The 20,552-nt window shown below is 52.4% G+C and overlaps 2 protein-coding genes across 5 annotated transcripts; one reads left to right on the top strand and one right to left on the bottom strand.

The window, feature by feature from the left end:
• Window positions 1-15: 15 nt before the first annotated feature.
• ATRAID (all-trans retinoic acid induced differentiation factor) lies at window positions 16-6,993 on the bottom strand. 2 transcript variants are annotated; one of them, XM_060186729.1, is made up of 7 exons: window positions 6,835-6,993; window positions 6,077-6,198; window positions 2,913-2,984; window positions 2,108-2,179; window positions 1,886-2,007; window positions 837-934; window positions 16-301 (listed from the first exon to the last, which is right to left on the bottom strand). In XM_060186729.1, the coding sequence occupies exons 1-7, from the start codon at window positions 6,925-6,927 to the stop codon at window positions 197-199; spliced, it is 684 nt and encodes a 227-aa protein (XP_060042712.1). In that variant the 5' UTR covers window positions 6,928-6,993; the 3' UTR covers window positions 16-196. The 2 variants fall into 2 exon arrangements, with proteins under 2 accessions (XP_060042712.1, XP_060042713.1); XM_060186730.1 differs by lacking the exons at window positions 16-301; window positions 837-934 and adding an exon at window positions 1,613-1,717 and having other exon boundaries at window positions 1,830-2,007.
• A 24-nt stretch (window positions 6,994-7,017) lies between these two features.
• SLC5A6 (solute carrier family 5 member 6) lies at window positions 7,018-20,244 on the top strand. Of its 3 annotated transcripts, XM_060186727.1 has the most exons (16): window positions 7,018-7,643; window positions 13,473-13,935; window positions 14,156-14,221; window positions 14,464-14,515; window positions 14,866-14,933; window positions 15,191-15,345; window positions 15,724-15,864; window positions 15,954-16,083; window positions 16,406-16,494; window positions 16,866-16,978; window positions 17,267-17,334; window positions 17,625-17,711; window positions 17,832-18,013; window positions 18,178-18,281; window positions 18,470-18,588; window positions 19,414-20,244. In XM_060186727.1, the coding sequence occupies exons 2-16, from the start codon at window positions 13,543-13,545 to the stop codon at window positions 19,576-19,578; spliced, it is 1,932 nt and encodes a 643-aa protein (XP_060042710.1). In that variant the 5' UTR covers window positions 7,018-7,643; window positions 13,473-13,542; the 3' UTR covers window positions 19,579-20,244. The 3 variants fall into 3 exon arrangements, with proteins under 3 accessions (XP_060042710.1, XP_060042711.1, XP_007532636.1); XM_060186728.1 differs by lacking the exon at window positions 7,018-7,643 and having other exon boundaries at window positions 13,464-13,935; XM_007532574.3 differs by lacking the exon at window positions 7,018-7,643 and having other exon boundaries at window positions 13,471-13,935; window positions 19,435-20,244.
• Window positions 20,245-20,552: the final 308 nt, after the last annotated feature.

Here is a 20,552-nt window from a genome sequence, read left to right as displayed (position 1 = left end):
CACACAGCCTCTTCCTTAGAAGGCAAGACAAACACGTGTTTATTACTTAGCGGTCGAGGGGGCCCCGGCGCGGGGGTCCGCGCCCCCCACTCGAGCACCGCCGCCTGCGCTGTCCAGTGGCCGCCTCGGGTCTGGAGGAGCCGCTGGTCAAGCGAGCCGGTCCGGGGAGCAGCCGCAGCTGGAAGACTATGGGGGCTCAGGCAGCCTTGGCTTTTCGGCGTTGGGTCCCCCAAAGCAGGGCGGAGATGGATAACGTGGTGGATCCCAGAATGCCGAAGAACATGAGCAGCGGGAAAGAGCTCTGCGGATAACAAAGCACCCGCACAGTTAAGCCAGGGGGCTACAGCCTTTCTAAGCGTATCCTTCACCGTTCAACCAGGGCAATTATTTTAGAATTTCCTTCTCAATGTCATTTGCATCAACTTCTGATCTTAATCGCTCTTCTTTCAGAGTTCTAGTTTATTATTATTTTAGTTTTTTTTTTTTATTTCACGAAAAAGATAGGAGGAGAGAGAGAAGAGAAAGAACCAGACATCAATGGTACATCTGCTGCTGTGAATTGAACTCAGGACCTCAGGGTTTAGAGTCCAATGCGTTAGCCACTGAGCCACCTCGCAGACCACGTTTATTATTTTTCAGTTAATTATTATTTTAGGATTTATTTGCTCGTGAGAAAGAGACAGGGAGAGAAAGAGAGCCAGAGCATTAATTAATCCGGCATATGTGATGCCAGGGATGGAACTCTGAGCCTCAGGCTTGAGAGTCCAATGCTTTATCTACTGCGCCACCTCCCAATCCACAAAGGCGTCTGCTTTCAAGCATAGCTGTCTCCTCACCTGGCGCATACACTTGTAGCCATGGAAACCATCAGCACAAACACACTTCAAGAGTCCTGGACCATTAGGTGCACAAGATCCATTCTCAGGACATGTTCCTGGGAGCCAGAAATACAGAACATCAAAAAGAATGTTTTTCAAATATGTTTCCAGTTAGATTCTCTCAATTATTTTTAAAGATTTGTTATTAGTATGAGAGAGGAGAGGGAGGAGGAAAACCAGAGCATCACTCTGACACACTGTGCTAGGGATGAAACTTAGGACCTTATGCTATTAAGTCCAACACTTGGGGCCAGGTGGTGACACAGCTGGTTAAGCACTCATATTACAGTGCACAGGATCCAGGTTCAAGCCCCTGGTCCCCACCTGCAGGGGGAAAGTTTCACAAGTGGTGAAGGAGGGCAGCAGGTGTCTGTCTCCCTCCCTTTCTATCTACCCTCCCCTATCAACTTCTGTGTCTATTTAATAATTTTTAAAAAGTCCATTTACTGTGCCACTTCTCAGGCTGCTCAATTTCCTTTTTTATTTTATTATTATTATTATTTACTATATTTCTTGGATAGAGACAGCCAGAAATCAAGAAGGAAGGAGGAGACAGAGTGAGAGAGAGAGAGCTATCTTCAGCCTTGCTTCACCACTTGGGGAGCTTTCTCCCTGCAGTAGACCAGAGGCTTGAACCCAGGTCCTTAGGCACTGCAAAGTGCAGGCTGCTCAATTTCTAAGTCAAAGATAGGTTACAGGTAATCACAACAGCAATACAAATATGGTAAGGTCTTTTTCTTTCCAAGAGGTTAGTGTCTCAGAAACTTGAACATAAGGCCCTCAGGACACCTACTTTTCTGTTGGTTGACAGTAAATACAAGAGAGGTAAGACAGCATACCTGGGTGTCTAGTGCTGTTGGCTGACAGTAAGTACGAGAGAGGTGAGACCGCATACCTGGGTGTCTAGTGCTGTCGGCTGACAGGAAGTACGAGACAGGTGAGACAGCATACCTGGGTGTCTAGTGCTGTCGGCTGACAGGAAGTACGAGACAGGTGAGACAGCATACCTGGGTGTCTAGTGCTGTTGCACAGGTTCCTTTGTCCTTGGCAGGTCTGGGTGTCTTTATAGTAGGTGACAGTATACCAAGCTTCAATGCCTCCAGGACACCGGCTTTCTTGTGGCAATACCCTGTACTCAAAACAGGCACTCATAACACGTAGCCCACATGACTGAGTTCACAGCACTGCTCCTTTATGATTCTCTCCACCCAACTCATACTCTCACTCACAGAGTCTGGAGCTGGGTAAAGCCATGGAAGGTGTTGGCCAAGTCATCCTGCAGGGGATTTGCTTGTAGGTCTCTGCAGTACATAAAGTGTTAGCAGTGTGCTCCAGGAAAACACATTAATTCTATTCACATGATTTGCTAGATCTGATTCTAGTTCCTGTTCTGAGCTATCCAAGTGTATATTTATGTATCCGTTTCTTTCCTTAAAAAAAAAAAATTCTTTATTGGGGGATTAACGGCTTACAGTTGACAGTAAATTACAAGTTTGTACATGAGTAACATTTTCCAGTTTTCCACATAACAATTCAACCCCTACTAGGTCCTTCTCTGCCATCATGCTCAGGACCTGAACCTTCCCCCTCACCCCAGACCAGAACACTGTTCAGTTCTGGCTTACGGTGGTGCTGGGGATTGAACCTGGGACCTCTGCGTTTCAGGCACTAAAGTCTTTTGCATAACCATTATACTGTCTCTCTCTTTAAAAATATTTTATTAATTTACTTATGTATTTAATAGACAGAAAAATTGAGGGAGTAGGGGGTAAGGAAAAAGAGAAACACTTGTAGCACTGCTTCACAGCTTGTGAAGCTTTCTCCCTACTGGGGACCAGGGACTTGAACCTGGGTCTGCACATAAAGTGCAACCTGAGTGTACCACTGCATGGACATTACATTAATCTATCTCCTCAGCTAAGAGCCTTTCAAGTTAGACATTAATATCCACTCATCTTCTATGAGGTTTTCCTCAGACTTTCCTTCCTATCAACCATCTTTTCCTTTTGGGGAAGAGGATAATTAACCACTTACATGATGACAGCAGTATCTGCTTGAGTAAAGTTTGGACCAGGGTCCTTTAGAGAACAGTTCTGGAGATCCAGCCTGGAGAGAGAAAGTAATTGGTGTAAATATGGGTCCTTTCTTCTCTTTAAATATAATACAACTTCATTTCAGCTAACTTTAATTGAACACAGTGTGTTAGGAATTGCAACCTAGATGCTGTGGTAGTTATATGCATACATTTAAAATTTTACTTGTGAATGAGAGATAGCCAAGCGGTGAAGCAAGTCTGCAGGTGTCTTTCTGTCCCTCTCTGTCTTCTCCTCCTCTCTTCATTTCTCTCTGTCCTATCCAACAACAACGACATCAATAACAACAGTAATAAATACAATAATAAAACAAGGGTAACAAAGGGGAATAAATAAGTAAATAAATATTAAAAAAAAAAAAAGATAAACATGAATTAACCAGAAATGGAAGAAAACAATACTAGTATGAATCTTGGTGGTTAAAAAGTTAGTCATTTTATAGAAACATACAGTAAATAATTCATAGTCTTGATAATAAAGCAAGTTCTTTTTTAAACAAAACCATAAAGTCTTTTTAGTTTTGAAAGCAAACAGTCCAGCAGCCCAGAAGGTGGCATAGTGGCAAACGACAGGACTTTCAAGTGTAATGTGTGGACTTCGATCCCAGGCACAACATATTCAAGCAATGTGCTGGTTCTCAGTTGTTCATGAATAAACATTTTCCCCCAGACTTAATAATATGCATAATAATAAAGTTATTTTATAAATGCAACCATTATAGCCTTTTCTTTTTCTCACAAGATTTATTTACTGGGGAGTCGGGCAGTAGTGCAGTGGGTTAAGCGCACATGGTACAAGATTTATTTACTAATGAAAGAAAGGGAGGGACAGAGGGTAGATAGTATAATGCTTATGCAAACACTCTCATGCCTGAGACTCCAAAGTCCCAGGTTCAGTCCCCCACACCACCATAAGCCAGAGCTGAACAGTGCTCTGGTTAAAAATAGAAAGAAAGAAAAAAAAAAAAAAAGAGGGAGAGTGACAAAGCCAGGGCATCATTCTGGCCAGGGATTAAGAAAGAGTTTAGTGCTTGTGGTCCGGGAGGTGGCGCAGATAAAGCACTGGACTCTCAAGCATGAGGTCTTGAGTTCAATCACTGCAGCACATGTACCAGAGTTGTTGGTCTGCTTCTAATACCCCCTTCTGTTTCATTTGGTTTAATCCCCTCTGCTTAACACTGCATTTTATTTACATAACCACTGTATTCTATTTACATAACCACTGTTAACAAGCACTACCCTCCCTCCAGGGCATTGGTGGTTCAGTGGCAGAATTCTCACCTGCTCCGCCCCCTCTCCTTGTCATACCCTGATTTTCACCAGTCACTTTTCTCTCCACCCTCTCTGTGTCGCATCCTGTTCCCACCCTACTGGGCTAGTATATTTATAAGGACAAGATTGTTTGTAGTTTTTAGTTTAGCTTAGCTTGGTATAGATTGTGCTATGTCCTGCATGAATAAAGCGATACTGCGTACAACCCAGCCATGAGTCCCGGGTCGTCTGTTACCCGCCCGTGAAGCCAGCCCAGCGAAAACAACACAGAGTGATGTCTGGTTCTTTCTCTCCTCCTTTTTTTAAAAAAAATAGTATTTATTATTGGTTAGAGAAAAATTGAGAGGGAAAGACAGAGAGGGAGAGAGACAAAGAGACACCTGCAGCCTTGTTTCACCACTCATGAGTAAATCTTCCTCCCTGTAGGTGGGGACCAGGGGCTTGAACCTGGGACCTTCTGCCTTGTAATGTGTGCGCTTAACCAGGTGCAGCACTGCCTGGCCCCTTCTCCTTTTCTCATTAGTAAATAAAATCTTTAAAAGAAAAAAAAAAAAGTTCAATGGTTTACATTTTGCCACCCACCCTATGTTCTTAAATCCTTTTCTTTTCCATTGATTGATTGATTGATGTTGTTTTGTGTTTTTTTTTTGCCACCAGGGCCACAAGCGTTATCTCAGAGGTTCTGGGTCTGCATGATTCCACTGTTCCCAAATCTTTTTTTTTTTTCCCTTTCTTTCATGTAGACAGGGGAAGAGAGATGAGATACCATGACATTGCTCCACTATTTGTGAAGCTTGCCTTCTGTGGGTGCTGCCATGTGGTGGCTGACTTGTGGTTCCAATCTGGGTCCTCATGTATGGTATTGGGTAAGCCACATGCAGGTCCCAAAATCCCATCTTTTATGTATTTATTTACTCATTTATTGCCTCCAGGGTTATCGCTGGGGCTTGGTGCCTGCACTATAAATTCACTACTCCTGGAGGCTATTTTTTCCCTTTTGTTGCCCTTGTTGTTGATCATTACTGTTGCTAGTATTATTGTTCAATAGGACAGACAGAAATTGAGAGAGCAGGGGAAGACAGACACCTGCAGACCTGCTTTACCGCCTATGAAGCACACCCCCCCCACACACAGATGGGGAGCTGGGGGGTTCAAACCGGGATCCTTATGCCAGTCTTTGAGCTTCATGCCATGTGTGCTTAACCCATTGCGCCACCATCTAATGCCCAAAATCCCATCTATTAAAACAGACAAAAATGATAGCTTTTCATGCTTCTTCCTTTTTCTTTTTTTCTTGGCCACTGCAGGGCCTTCACAGCTCTCAGATGACTTCCCCTGGCCCAGGTGGGGATCAAGGGCTTGAACCCAGGTTCTTGTCCATGGTAATGTGTGTACTCAACCAAGTGTGTGCTATGGCTTCTTTTTCTCAGATATAAAGAGACAAGGAGACAGAGAAAGATGGAGAGAGAGAGATCACAGCACCAGAATTTCCTTAGGCGGCCCTTGTGCTTTGCGCCACCTGCGCTAACCCCGCTGCGCTACAGCCCGACTCCCTATTTCCTCCAGTGCAGCCGGGTCCAGGCTGGAGCCTGAGTTGAGCACATGCCAAAGCAGACAGTATCCAAGTGAGCTATTTTGTTAGGCTGATTTTCACACGCATTTGATCAAGTTGTTTACCTTGCCCAAAATACTCTCACACATTTCAACATCTAAACATTATGGTCCTGATGTCTCGAAAAAAGAGCACCAATGTTTATCCCAAAGCCAATCAGGTAAGCCTTAAAAGGGTCGGTTTGGGACCTCTGCCAGGTCCCAGGGGCGACTCATCCCTCACCCCAAGATGGTGCCTTTCTGATTCAGGCAGCAGCGGGCTTGCAGGGTAAGATTTGGTGTTTGCTTGCAATAACGGGCCACTTCTGACAATTTTTGCACACTCCCAGGGCACTGGATGCATATCTGCAGAAAAGAGAAACCTATTAGAACTCCAGAAAGAGAAGCCAAGAAAAGAACAAACAAGGAACAAAGGTTAATTAACAGTACATTTCTCCACAGTTTCTGCAGTGTGTCACCCACTTAAAAAAAAAAAAAAAACGTCAGGCTTGACTAGAAGGTGCATTTCTTCCCTTAGAACCAGGGGTCAAATTAAAGTCGCGGAGACTTTCTGCACTCGACCTGGCCCAGGGGAGGAGGCCTTCGCCGCTGAGGATGACTATTTGAACGTATTTCTTATGCCCTCTCCATTGACCTCTCAATCTGCCAGCCCCAGTGTGGCCAGGTGCACAAGTGCAGGTACACAAGGAACTCATCGGGCATTATCAAAAAAGTACAGGCCCGCCAACGCATGACATTCGTATGCGGTGAGCTTGCAGAAGAGTCTTGCAGAGGACTCTTCGGTGCAAAGAACGGTTCGAAGTTGTTCCCACAGTGAGGGGCGAGAAGAGGTCCGATCTCAAACATCCGCGGGCTCCGGGAGACCAGTGCCAGCGTCGGTGCTCCGGGGCCGGCCTGGAGCAGGCGGCGACTGGGACGAGGGGAGAGGCGAAGGCGGGCAAGTGACTCGACTTGAGCCCGACTTCGAACCTGCTTCTGTACCTCGGGTAGCGCCAGAGCCATTTCCACAGCGAGGAGCAGGGCCACAGCCCAAGGGAGCAAGCTCCAAAGGCCGCCCGGCCCGCGAGAGGCCATTTTCGGCTCTGTGGGTTCTTCCCAGCTGTCGCGAGACCTGCTCGAGGCTCCGCCCCCCGCCCTCGCCGGGGGCGTGGCCAGGCGGCCCGGTCAAGGCGGGTTGGGGGCGCTCTCCTCCGTGCGCCCCGGGCTGTGTCGAGGGGCGCCGGCCGGGCGTCCTGTTCCCGCCCCCCGGCAGCGCGGGCCTCCCCGGCGCCGCTCTCCCTCTCGACCCCGAGCCCCGCGCGCCCGGAGGCAGCGCTGCCCGCCTTCTCTGCCCTTAGTCAACATGGCGGCGCGGGGGCGAGCCGGGGGCGGAGTCCGAGGGCGCTGCGGGCTCTGCGGCGGACTCCCCGCGTCGCCCGAGCCGCCAGCCGAGACCTGGCAGGTGGGCAGGCAGGGGGCGGGCCCGGCGTGGGCCGATCCCGAGGGGGCGGCGCTGCCCGGCCCCCGGCGTGGGGCCCTAGGAGATCTGATGCGCCCGCCGCGAGCTGGTAGTTTCCCGGTCGCTTCACGTGGGGAAAGAACGAGGGAAGCCGGCAGCTAAGGAGGCAAAGGGTGAAGGAGGAGCGCGGAGCGAAGGGCGAGTCCGGGGACGGCTCGGGCACGCTGTCTCCTTCACCTCCGCCCCGGGACACGCGCTCCCCTGACTGCTCGACCCCATCCGCCTTCCCAGACGGCGGCGATGCCGCTCCCGGGAGCACCGGCGGGACCCTAGCCCTGGTGGAGTCCCCGAGGTAAGGCGACGGCGACCCGGGTGGCCCGGGGACCCTGGACGCAGGGCGCGTGGGCACCTCGCTTCCGGAGCCGTGCGCGCAGCCTCGGGAGCTGTCGGCGCAGCCCGCGCTCCGACGCGGGGCGCCCTTCCACCCCCGCCACCCCGGGTAGCAGGGGCTCCGCTATAAAGGCCTTCCTCTAAGGGGCGCCTGCGGCGGGGGAATGCAGAATGGCTCTGCGGAGACTCTCGCGTCCAAGCCCCGGGTTCGGGTTCAGTCTCACGAAAAGCCCGCGCTGAGCAGTGCTGTGGGCAGAAATCAGAAACCTTGTAGACCTCGAGAGTAAAGGTGGGTGTAGGTAGGATGGCGGAGAACGGTTCTCCAGTTCGAGCCCCAGGTCCCCACCTGCAGGGGGAAAGCTTCACGGCAGTGAAGTAGAGCTGCAGGTGTCTGTCTGTCTCTCTCCCTCTCTCTCCCCCTTCCCTCTAAATTTCTCTCTGTTCTATCAAGTAATTTTTTAAAAACATTTTATTGATTTATTAATGAGAAAGATAGGAGAAGAGAGAGAAAGAACCACATATCTGGTACATGTGTTGCCAGGGATTGAACTTGGGACCTCCTGTTTGAGAGTCCAGTGCTTTATCCACTGCGCCACCTCCTGGACCACCAAATAAGCAATTTTTTAAAAATTATTTATTTGTTTACTCATGAGAAAGATAGGAAGAGAGAAAGAACCAGATATCACTCTGGTACATGTGCTGCCAGGGATTGAACTTGGGACCACCTGCTTGAGAGTCCAGTGCTTTATCCACTGCGCCACCACTTTTTTTTAAAAAATATTTTATTTATTTTATATTTGAGAGAGATGCAGAGAAAGACACAGAGAGAAACACCAGAGCACTGCTCAGCTCTGGTTTATGGTGGTGCAGGGAATTGAACCTGGGACTTAAGAGTCTCAGGCATGAGAGTCTGTTTGCATAACCATTATGCTATCCACCCTCCACCCATAAGTAAATAAAGTTTAAAAAGAGAGAGAGAATGGCTCTCTTTCCATAGCTGTACACACCCTAAGGGTTTCTGTTTTCCCAGAGCGCCAAGTTCAAGCCCAGTCCCCAAGTTGGACTTTTTATAAAAAGTCTCTGTCTGCTGTTTGCATCTTGGGTGTTAACCATTTTAGTGAATTAACTCAGATTCCCTTCTTGGCTGCTGTGCTCTGAGAGGGATGCAAAGCTTCAAGGGCTTAGCTCAGTGCGGGGGTCTAGGAAGCCACTCTTTTCCCCATTCTCAGAATAATGTCTGATGAAAGCTTTGTAACTGGTCTGGTTCTTCCTGTCTTCCCTTTTTCTTCAGCCACCAAAGATTGTTCAGCATGTATCTCACAAACAGCGTAGCTCTGCCTACTGAACCCTGCTATAGAGGTTCTCTCTCTCTTTTTTTTTTTTTAACTTTTATTTTACTTTTTTGCTGCTTCTCCTTAGTGTCTCTCTTCCTTCCCCCCCCCCTTTTTTTTTTTTACCAGAGCACTGCTCAGCTCTGGTTTATGTGGTGCCGAGGATTGAACCTGGGACTTTGCATTATGCAGGCATAGGAGTCTGTTTGCATAACCATTATGCTATCTACCCCTGCCCAAGGTTCTCATTGCATTGTAATGTGTGTCCTTAACCAGGTGCGCCACCACATGGCCGCATGATCACTAATTTTTTTTGCCTCCAGGGTTATCTCTGGGGCTCTGTGCCTGCACTATGAACCCAATGTTCCTGGAGGCCATTTTTCCCATTTTTTTATTGTCCTTGTTGTTATTGTTATTGCTGCTGTTGTTGCATAGGACAGAGATAAATCGAAAGAGGAGGGGAAAACAGAAACAGAGAGGGAGAGAGAAAGACATCTGCAGACCTGCTTCACCACTTCTGAAGTGAACCCCCTGCAGGTAGGGAGCTGGGGGCTCCAACCGGGATCCTTGCACCATGTACACTTAACCTGGTACACTACCACCCAATCACTTTTTTTTTTTGAAGGGGGACATTTTAGTTTATTAATATTATTATTTTTTTACTATTTATTTTAACCAGAGCACTGCTCAGCTCTGGCTTTTGGTGGTACGGGGGATTGAACCTGGGACTTCAGAGCCTCAGGCATGAGAGTCTGTTTGCATAACCATTATGCTATCTACCCCGGCCCTATTAATATTATTTGTTACCAGAGCACTGCACAACTCTAGCTTATGGTGGTGCAAAGGATTGAACCTGGAACTTTGGAGCCTCAGGCATGAGAGTCCTGAGATTTTCCCATTACAGGTTCTTGTTTATACACAGTAGCCAGGCATGCTCTTTCTTCTTTTTCATCTTCTACTTTTAAGCATATTTATTTATTTATTTTGGATAGAGACAGAAACTGAGAGGGAAGGGGGATATAGGGAGAGGGGAGGAACACAGCACTGCCTCACTGCTTAGGAAGCTTCACCCTCCCTCCCCCGCGCTGTAGGTGGGGACTGGAGGGTTGAGCCCAGGTCCCTGTGCACTGTAGTATGTGTGCTCTGCTGGGTGGGCCACCGCCCATTCCTCATCTCTCTTCTCACTCTCCTGGATTTCCCGTCACCTCTCACACAACAGTGAGAATTTGCCAACAGGAGTGAGTACAAAGGCCCAGGGCATCTGTGGGTTCAACCCTGCCAACCTGTTGGGAGCATTGTTCTGAGGACTGACATTTGTGACTCGGTAATCACGTGAGACTCGGGCATTGCCAGGTCTGTTGTCTCTTTCTTCACTGGCTCCAGGAAGCTCAGCGTTTAGGTTTAGTCTTCAGGAGGCCCCGTCGTGGCTGCCCGGAAACATCTGCTCAAGAACACAAAACAGGAGAAGCAGACAGTAAAGGATGAACTTTCTCCCAGTGGGCAAGGACATAGATATCACTTTTATTAATCTGTTTCTAGGTCAGTTGAAATCTAAACTTTGTTCATGACTGACTGATCACTATGATTGACAGTCTCCCGAGCCCGGCTCTGGAGGTAGGGAGGATGGCACTTTGGCGACTCACCAGCTAGATCTGCAAATGGCTCTGCTTCTTTCCTCCTCATCTTCTACTGTGGTTTGACTTCTCTGAATTTCATGTGTTGCTTTTGAGAATCAGCTGTATTTCATATAGAGAACATAGCCTGAGACCCACTGTTCTAAAAGCAATAGCAATGGTTATTCCTCCATTGTTTACTGTTTATCATGCTGATGAAATGTTTTAAGTATTTTATTTGTGAGAGAGATGGCGAGAAAGACACAAACACCAGAGCACTGTACAGCTCTGGCTTATTGTGGTACGGGGGGGGGGGGGGGTTTGAACCTGGGATTTCAAAGCCTCAGGCATGAGAGTCTCTTTGCATAACCGCTGTGCTATCTCCCTCCCCCCAGGGACTAACTTTCAGAAGAAGTTCAGTGAAGGAGTTGTAATTGTGAATCTCAAGATTCCTTGAAATTTTACAATATAGATGACCCCTGACTTGGATTTTTATAAATATTTATTTATTTATTCCCTTTTCATTGCCCTTGTTGTTTTTATTGTTGTAGTTATTATTTGATGTCGTTGTTGTTGGATAGGACAGAGAGAAATGGAGAGAGGAGGGAAAGACAGACACCTGCAGACCTGCTTCACCGCTTGTGAAGCGACTCCCCTGCAGGTGGGGAGCCCCGGGTGCTTGAATCGGGATCCTTCCGCAGGTTCTGGCGCTTTGCACCACCTGCGCTTAACCTGCTGCGCTACCACCCGACTCCCCCTGATTTAGATTTTTTGATGTTGTGAAAGTACTAAGAAGCCAGCCAGCAAAATAGCTCACTTGGATTGTACACAGTACATGTGCGTGGCCCAGGTTTGAGCCCAGCCCCTGCCTCACTGAAGAAGACTTTAGTGCTGCAGTCCTTTTCACTCCCTTCCTCCCTCTGTCTCTGTGTCTCTCTAAAACACACATGTACACACATGCCAGCAGCAGTAAGCATGGAGCAACACTGGTTTTGCCTGATGCTGGGCAGTGGCAGCGAGCCACAGCTCCCAGGTAGCGTACTCCATTCCTTTCATAAGTTTCAGCTTAGAGTGGGCCTATCAGTTCATAACCCCACTATAAGTCCAGGCAGATCTGTATTTGGATCCTATCCCTGTTCTGAGGCTAATAGAAAAATTGGGGGGGGGAGGGTCAAGTGTTTCTTGTACAGGAGTCAAAAAGGCAACTTCCCGGCTGTTCCCAGCCCCTGCTCCCCACTCCCTCCAGCACACAGTGCCAAGTCAAGCTTAATCCACCTAGGAATGCTGTTGAATGTGAGCTCCCTGCTCCCCAGCCTGGAGTCACTGGGGCTGAGCTGGAGTTGGGGGGGCATGGGGCACAATGCTGGTTGATCGCAGTGACTCAGAGGAGACAGAGCAGCATTCTGCCCCTACTTCAGACACAGCTTCTCCTGGCAGCTCTGCCTCAGCTCAGTTTTTTTTCTTTTCTTCCAGGTAGGTGTCTGCCCCTGCAGGAGGGGAGGGGCCACTCTGCCTGGCCAATTCCCTTAACCCCGCTCTCAAGTGGCCCTGCAGCCTTAACTCACAGCGTCCTCGCACTTTTGTTCTTTGGTTTATTTTTTATTATTTATTTTCCCTTTTGTTGCCCCCCTTTTTTTATTGTTGTAGTTATTGTTGTTGTAGTTATTGTTGTTGATCTTGTTTTTGGATAGGACAGAGAGGAGGGGAAGACAGGGGAGAGAAAGACAGACACCTGCAGACCTGCTTCATCGCCTGTGAAGCATCTCCCCTGCAGGTGGGGAGCCGGGGGCTCGAACCGGGATCCTTCCGCTGGTCCTTGTGCTTTGTGCCACGTGCGCTTAACCGGCTATGCTACCGCCTGGCACACACACACCCCACCCCCGTCCTCTCACTTTTGCATCATATTGCTCTTTGCTTTTGGCCTGGTGTTGGTGGTAGTGTTACAGACAGTGAGGGCCTGGGGGCCCAGGAGATAACTCACCAGGCAGGATGCATGCCTTGCCATGCTTGTGGCCCAGGTTTGAGCCTGGCAGCACATGGGAAGTACTGTGGTACGTGAGGAAGCTCTGGTGTTGTGTGTGTATGTGTCTCTTTCTCTCTCAGAGGAAAAGACTGACAGCACTGCTCTGGTGTATATAGAGTGCTGGGGCTGCAAGTCCAGCGCCGTATATGCCGTGCCACCTGCTAGTGCTAGCTGTCTCTGTTTAAATGAAAGAGCAGCCCAGAGTGGTGAAGTTGTGTGTGAGCGAGACCTGATCTCTGCAGAAAAGCAGAAGGCCGTAGATGGTGGCAGGGCTTGGTAGCATTGGGGGGAGTGTTAAGAAAGGGGAGCGGAGTCTGGACCAGACATGGAAGTCACCTCTGTGGCCCCCAGTCCTGAGAAGGGGTGCCGTTAGGGAGGTGGGGGCTGAGACCCAGGCGGCAGAGCGAGCCATACCGTCGGCAGCCTGTCTCTCCTTCCCTGCGGGGCTGTGGCGCCAGGCAGGGCCCTTCTGGCCTCATCCACTGTAGTGACTTGGGTCTGTGCCTGCTGGTGGGGGCAGGAGTTCTCCTGAGAAGAAATGGGGACTGAGCTGATTTCTCTCCTGTTGCTGGGGTGGAGCGCTCAGGTTATCACATTTCACAGCTATACGCATCCAAGTCAAGTCGCGGCCAAGTGGTTTTCCTCACCATCTCACTCTGCTGCTTCCTCCTTCCCCATCTGCCCTGCAGACCTGCCCCAGGAGCTCCAGGTCTTCAGATTGGGCGGCCCGGGCGGGGCGGGCGTGGGTGGCCGCGGAGGTGGGCTGGGCCTGACTACAGGCTAGTTCCTTTGCAGCTCTCCCTTGACGGTGCTTCTTGGGGCAGGAGGAAGACGACTGTGAGACAGCCTAGGAACAAACGGCAAGTGGCTGCAGGTCACCGGCACATCCAGGACATGAGTGTTGGGGCGGTCACCTCCGCTCCCCTGTTCCCCACTTCAGACACCAGCCCGCCCGTGCCGACTTTCTCTGCTGTGGACTATGTGGTCTTTGCCCTGCTGCTGGTCCTGTCCCTGGCCATCGGGCTGTACCATGCCTGTCGTGGCTGGGGCCAGCACACAGTCGGTCAGCTACAGATGGCGGACCGGAAGATGGACTGCCTTCCTGTGGCGCTGTCCCTGCTGGCCACCTTCCAGTCGGCTGTGGCCATCCTGGGTGTGCCAGCTGAGATCTACCGATTCGGGACCCAGTACTGGTTCCTGGGCTGCTGCTACTTCCTGGGGCTGCTGATCCCTGCACACATCTTCATCCCCATCTTCTACCGCCTGCATCTCACCAGTGCCTACGAGGTGAGTGGGCAGGGCCGGGGAGCGCCTGAGCGTTCCAGAGAGCAGGGTGTGTGTTGGAGCCTCCTTCTAGGGGAAGTCAGGCACAGCGATGTGGTGGGGCAGGGGCAGCGGGCACATGCTGAGGGTGACCATAGAGGGTATGAGTTGGCTGTGCCTTTGTGTGGCCTTTGGAGGCGTTGGGGGGAGAGGAATGCCTTTTTCTCTTCGTTCTTCTCCTTAGTACCTAGAGCTCCGATTCAATAAAGCTGTGCGGATTTGTGGGACCGTGACCTTCATCTTTCAGATGGCAAGTGGAATGAGGATGGAAATTGAGCAGGATGCTGCATGGCCGGGGCCCTGATTACTGGGGTGCTGCCCTTGTCCAACCAGCACACCAGAAGAGCGCACTAGACCCCCAGGGGCATCTCCCCAGGCGGGCCATCCCTGAGCTGATGCGAGAAGGGAGAGGGATGTGGGCCCAGGGGAAGGGGACCTTTGGCACATTGGAGCCGAAGTCCGGCTCCTGCTCACATGCTTTCCCTCCCACAGGTGATCTACATGGGGGTAGTGCTCTATGCACCATCTTTGGCCCTCAATGCAGGTGAGAAGCCACAGCCCCTGGCTCCAGGCCACAGGCAGGCTGGACCCATGCCCCTTCGTGGTCGGGCAGAATTCGACCTTAGGAAACCACCCCTGGCCAGGCCCTTGGCTGGTCACCCCTGAGGGAGGCTTTAAAGTTCACCTCTCTGGAAAGCTGACCAATTACACCACGCCTCATCTGAATTGGTTAATCAACACCTATTGGTGGAGCTCTACAGACTTTCTTTGTTGTGGTGGTAGTGAATGATTTATTTCGTCCTTAGAGTCTGAAACCTGATTGCCCTTATCTAGGCTCCTCTCTGATAAACCCTCTTCCCTGACACAGGAATAAGACTTTACTATGTCTTGCAGTGACTGGTCTTGACCTGTGGCTGTCCGTGCTGACCCTTGGCATTGTCTGTAACATCTATACTGCTCTGGTGAGCACAGTGCATCTCAGGGAGGAAAGGAGAGACGAGTAAGGGGGGAGGTAGGAGGAAGAGGAAGATAAGAACCTAGGTGAGAGATGGGAATTGTGGGGTGGGGTGACTTGAGATGCTTGGAGTATAGGCAGGGGCAGAGCTGTGTTGGAGAGGAAGCCATGGTTTGTGAAGGCGGGGGTGAGGTCAGCAAGGCCCAGCAGTGGCACGCCCCGCTGGTGGAGACAGTTGGAACAGGTGTGTGCCTTTCCTCGTAGGGTGGGCTGAAGGCCGTCATCTGGACAGATGTGTTCCAAACGCTGGTCATGTTCCTGGGGCAGCTGGCAGTCATCATCGTGGGGTCGGCCAAGTTGGGTGGCTTGGGGCAAGTATGGCACACGGCCTCCCAGCATGGCCTCATCTCTGGGCTCGAGTAAGTACCCCCTTCCCGCACTGGACTCGAGGTGCCTGGGACCTGAGCCCAGCGCTAGGGTCAGCAGAGGGCCAGCTTGGGCCGCTGAGATGCAGTGTGGAGGGAGAGAGGGTTGGGGCTTTTTTTTCTTTTTCTTCTTTTTTTTCCCACCAGGGCACTGCTCAGCTCTGGTTTGTGGTGGTTCCCGCGCCTGAATCTGGGACCTTCTAGCTTCAGGCATGAAGTCTGTTTGCATAACCACTATGCTATTTACTCCCTGGCCATTTTTAGTCCCTGGGAGAGGCACCCGGTTCTTGCTCCTCAAGGGGGGTCTCTGCTCTGCTGCTGGAGGCCAAGGGAGCCTGAGTCTCTGCCTGGGGCTGGTGGGGTCTCTCGTAGGCTGGACCCAGACCCCTTCGTGCGTCACACCTTCTGGACCTTGGCTTTCGGGGGCTTGTTCATGATGCTGTCCCTGTATGGGGTGAACCAGGCTCAGGTGCAGCGCTACCTCAGCTCCCGCACGGAGAAGGCAGCCGTGCTGTGAGTGCTGGAGCAGTGGCGGGTCGGGGGTGCCTGGACGTTTCAGGATGTCCGCTGACACCTTCTCCCTCTGGCTCCGGCTCCTGCAGCTCCTGCTATGCTGTGTTCCCCTGCCAGCAGCTGGTCCTCTGCATATCATGCCTCATCGGCCTGGTCATGTTTGCCTATTACCAGAAATTCCCTATGAGCACCCAGCAGAGCCAGGCAGCCCCTGACCAGGTGCGAGAACTCCCCACCAGCCCCCACATCCAGGGGTCCCCAAGAGCATTGTCAGCAGAAAGGACTCACACTGAGTGGGAAATGGATGCAAGATCCTATCATGAGGACCCACCCCCCAGCCCCATCACAGAACTCCACCTTCCAGTGTGGGGAGCCACTTGCACACAGTGTTTGCTGGGAGTTGTCCCATGCCCCTTGTCCCCACTGGCCCTCCAGCAGACAGGCTCACTGCTCACTGGGGGAGGGCTGGGGTGTGAGCCCCGCAGCTTGGCCGTGCTCTGTCCTGGGGAGACCTCACAGGGCATGGGCCCTCTGCTTGCAGTTTGTCCTGTATTTTGTGATGGATCTCCTGAGAGGCCTGCCGGGCCTGCCGGGGCTCTTCGTCGCCTGCCTCTTCAGTGGCTCCCTCAGGTACCCTCTGACCACCACCCACAGGCCTGGCACAGATCACCCCTGCTGGCACCAGGTGACGGGTGGAGTGGGGGCTCGCTCTGAGTTTCTCCCTGTGCCCATGTGCCGTGGTGACAAGGGACAGTGAGCCTGTGTAGGGTAGCACATCCTGTGTGTGTTTTCTCCTAGGCGGTGTCCCTGCACAGTGGGGACTCACATCCCCAGGCCTCCTGCAGCCTGTTCCCCACCCCACTCAGAAAAGGGAGAGCCGTCCCCTCCCTGGCCCAGTAGGGGCAGCCCTGGCTGCTAGGGGGTGGGCTGGGGGCACTGGGGCTGTGCTCACAGACTGCTTGGCCGTAGTGCAGCCCCTCCCTCTCTGCCTCCCCCCACAGCACCATATCCTCCGCTTTTAACTCCCTGGCTACTGTGACGATGGAAGACCTGATCCGGCCCTGGTTCTCTGACCTCTCTGAAGCCCGGGCCACCATGCTGTGCAGAATGCTCGGTGGGGTTCGGCTCCCTTCCTCTTCTCCCCTGCTGTTCTCCTAAGCCACACCCAGGACATGGCTCTGAGTCTGCTGTGGTACACTGCTGCTGGTGTGGGCATAGCACTACCCTCGAGCTGGTGTCTGTGGCTTAGGGCTTTCCTGGGGGTGCTTCTGAGTTCCTTGAGCAAGATAGGGTGGGGGCCATCTGGCAGGGGTGGTGTGCCCAGGGGCACAGGCGGTGGCTGGTGGGGCTTGGTCTGCTCTTGCCAGTTGGCTCTGTTGACACACTGCCCTCCTTTCTGCAGCCTTTGGTTATGGGCTGCTTTGTCTGGGGATGGCCTACATTTCCTCCCAGATGGGACCTCTGTTGCAGGTAATGACTGGGGCAAAGACAACACCCTTTAGCTGGCAGGGTAGCTCGGGGCAGGGGCCGGAGCTCAGCAGGGTCAGGAGCTCACTGAGAGCAGCAGCCTTGGGCTCATTCCTGAGACACTGTCCACTCAGAGCTCTGAGGCTGGCCTCAGGGAGAGCCCTGGCTTCCGGTCACGGCAGGCTGCAAGACAGGCAGGCAGACCGGCAGGGGACCTGTGAGGCGCTGGATGGTGGGGGGCTCTGCACCCATGAGGCCAGCGTTTCTGAGCCAGCTCCCCCACCCCACCCCAGGCAGCCATCAGCATCTTTGGCATGATCGGGGGACCACTGCTCGGACTCTTCTGCCTTGGCATGTTCTTTCCCTGTGCCAACCCTCCCGTGAGTGATGTGTCCAGCCCCCCAGCTGTGTGGGCTGGGCCTAGGCACTGGCTTGGCAGGGAGCTGGGAACTCAAGTGTGTTTGCTATGGGGACTCAGGCAGGGTGTTGTGTCCCGGCAGGGCGCCATTGTGGGTCTGCTGGCTGGACTCGCCATGGCCTTCTGGATCGGTGTTGGGAGCACAGTGACCAGCACGGGCTCCAGCGGGGCCCCCTCGCCCCCTAACAGCTCCAGCTTCTCCCTGCCCAACAACCTGACTGCCATCGGTCTGACCACATTGGTGCCCTCTGTCACCCATTCCAAGTGAGACTTTGCTTCTTGGGGAGAATAGCTCACCTTGGAGAGGTTTCTCAGCGGCCTTGCTAAGTGGTGGGCCCCCAGAGGCCTTGGGGGAGCATTAAGCCTTGGGTGGGCGGAGCTGCACCTAAGGCTTGGGGCGCTTACTCCCTTGTCCTATGCTCACCTAGGCCCACAGGACTGCAGCGCCTCTACTCTCTGTCCTACTTGTGGTACAGCGCTCATAACTCCACTACAGTCATTGTGGTGGGCCTGATCGTCAGTCTGCTCACTGGTGAGGGCTGTGGATGGGGTGCAGAGAAGTGGATGAGGGCGGGCTCTTGGGGTACTGGGAGCTAGGGGTGTCTAGCAGCTGGGCTTCTGGGCTGAGCTCTAGGAGGTGAGCGGTACTCAGGGTTCAGAGCCCCCATAACAGACAGACAATAGTCTCCTGGCAGGAGACTGAGGCACTTTTGCTTTCAGGGGGTATGCGGGGCCGGACCCTGGACCCTCGAACCCTTTACCCAGTGTGGCCCCGACTCCTCGCTCTCCTGCCCAGGGCTTGTCAGAAGCGACTTCACTACAAAAGCCACAGCCAGGAGGTACCTGCACCACTGAACCCCCCCCCCCCATTCCTGGCCCCAGCATTCCAGGTTCCCTTCCAGCCCTTTGCTTTCTCCTCCTCCTCCTCCTCCTCCTCCTCCTCCTCCTCCTCCTCCTCCTCCTCTTCCTCCTCCTCCATTAGTGACTTACAAAGGTACAAAGTAATGGGTACATTTCCACACTATTCTCACTACAGATGACAACAGTGGTTCTCTCAAGGTCACAGATATAGATTGATGGTCATTTCTATAACTGACGAGATCGGGTGTGTTCTGGGTGGCACAGTCATAGACTCTATAACTATGTATATCTTTGCCCATTTTTTTCTGTGGTCTTGCTTTCGCTTCCTTTCTAAGTCACACCTACACATATTAACACTTCCAAATGTCTTTCATTTTTTCCTCTTCTCTTTCTGGGTCCTGGAATTGGGTTTCAGAGGTTTCTGGTCCCCTAACAACTTTCTCTCTCTGGGAGTATGGGCCAAAATTTATGGGGTGCAGAAGGTGGAAGGTCTGGCTTCTGTAATTGCTTCTCCACTGGACATAGGCATTGGCAGGTCCCTCCATACCCCCAGCCTGTCTCTATCTTTCCCTAGTGGGGTGGGCTAGCCCCCTTCTTTCCCCACCCAGCACCCTTCTCTGATTGCTGCTGAGCCCCGCCGCTCCCACCGCAGCCACCCAACTCCACCTGGCAGCACTGGGCCCAGGACTGACTTGTGTGCCCTCTTCACACCCAGCCGGACGCTCTCCTCTTAGTCACTGTCAGAGAAGTGCCTCTCCTCTCATGTGCGTGACTTCCTTCACTTCCCCTTGTCTCCCATTCAGCCATCCTTCTGTGCTCCCCAGGACCTCTCTGCAGACACCATGTTTCCGGAGAAGGCTGGCAACGGGATTCTGAGGGTTGATGGAAGCAAGGAGGAGGTGCCTGAGCAAGGCTCGGCCCAGCAGGCAAGCAGCCCTACCTTCATCCTGCAGGAGACCTCACTGTGATCCAGACTCAGGCCTGGACCCGTGGCCGCCCGTGGTCACGAGTGTGCTCTGTAGGGACAGCTCAGCACTCAGTGCCCTAGCCCACACCAAAGGCCCTTCTAAGGGTTGTCCCTTCCTAGAAGCTATGGCCGCACGGGAGCTGTGAGGGAATGACAACCTTCTTGGACCTGGTTCTGCTGGAAAGGGTGATAGAAGCGGATCTTCTGGGAAAAAATGGCTTGTGACTCAGCACAGCCCAGCTCCTTTGAAGCAGCGGGAAACTACGAGGTTGACTCGACTGGTCTGGAGCCTGGTCTGGTAGCCTTGACCTGCTGCAGCCTCACCCCCAAAAGGTGCCTGGGTCAGCAGCTGCACCCCCACAGCCCTGTGGCTGATTCTGTCAGCACAGAGGCTTCTCATTCTTATCTCTCTACCTCTGTTCTTGAGAGGGAGGCTTTTGCATCCTTGAGAGGAATCATGAGACAGATAGGTCCGTTTATCTCCACTGTGTAGAGAAACAAAGCTTCCCACCTCCCCACCCCCACATGCCGCTGGGGGCAAACACTAATGAAGGCTCCAGAGCATGACCAGTTCACTGTGGAGTGTCCCATATTCCGGTTTCCTTTTGGAGTTTCTTCCTGACAATTCTTTTGTTCCTAGCGAATAAAAATTGCCATTGGACCTAGACTCTGGGCTCCTATCTGTGGCTGCTTTTGTCCACCCCCACCCATCCAGGGATCTCGTCTGCTGAGCTCAGTGTGGGGGAGGCCTGCCTCCCCCTTTCCTTTGTCCCACACCCCCCACTCATGAGGAGGGGCCTCTGGGCCCCTCAGCTCCCCTGGGTGATTGCCTGGGAAAGGATGCCTTTGGAGGGTGCTGCCTGTGCCTGCCACAAAACCCCAGTCTGCGTCATGGGGGGGACGCGACTTCCTCCACAACACTGCCTGGTGATGGGGCCGCTTGGAGAACAGTAGCCGAGGGTGGCGAGCAGCCTG

Source organism: Erinaceus europaeus, chromosome 3 (assembly GCF_950295315.1).
Source record: "Erinaceus europaeus chromosome 3, mEriEur2.1, whole genome shotgun sequence".
Lineage (NCBI taxonomy): Eukaryota > Metazoa > Chordata > Mammalia > Eulipotyphla > Erinaceidae > Erinaceus > Erinaceus europaeus.
Note: the sequence above shows the minus strand (reverse complement) of the source record. Positions and strands in the feature narration are given on the sequence as shown.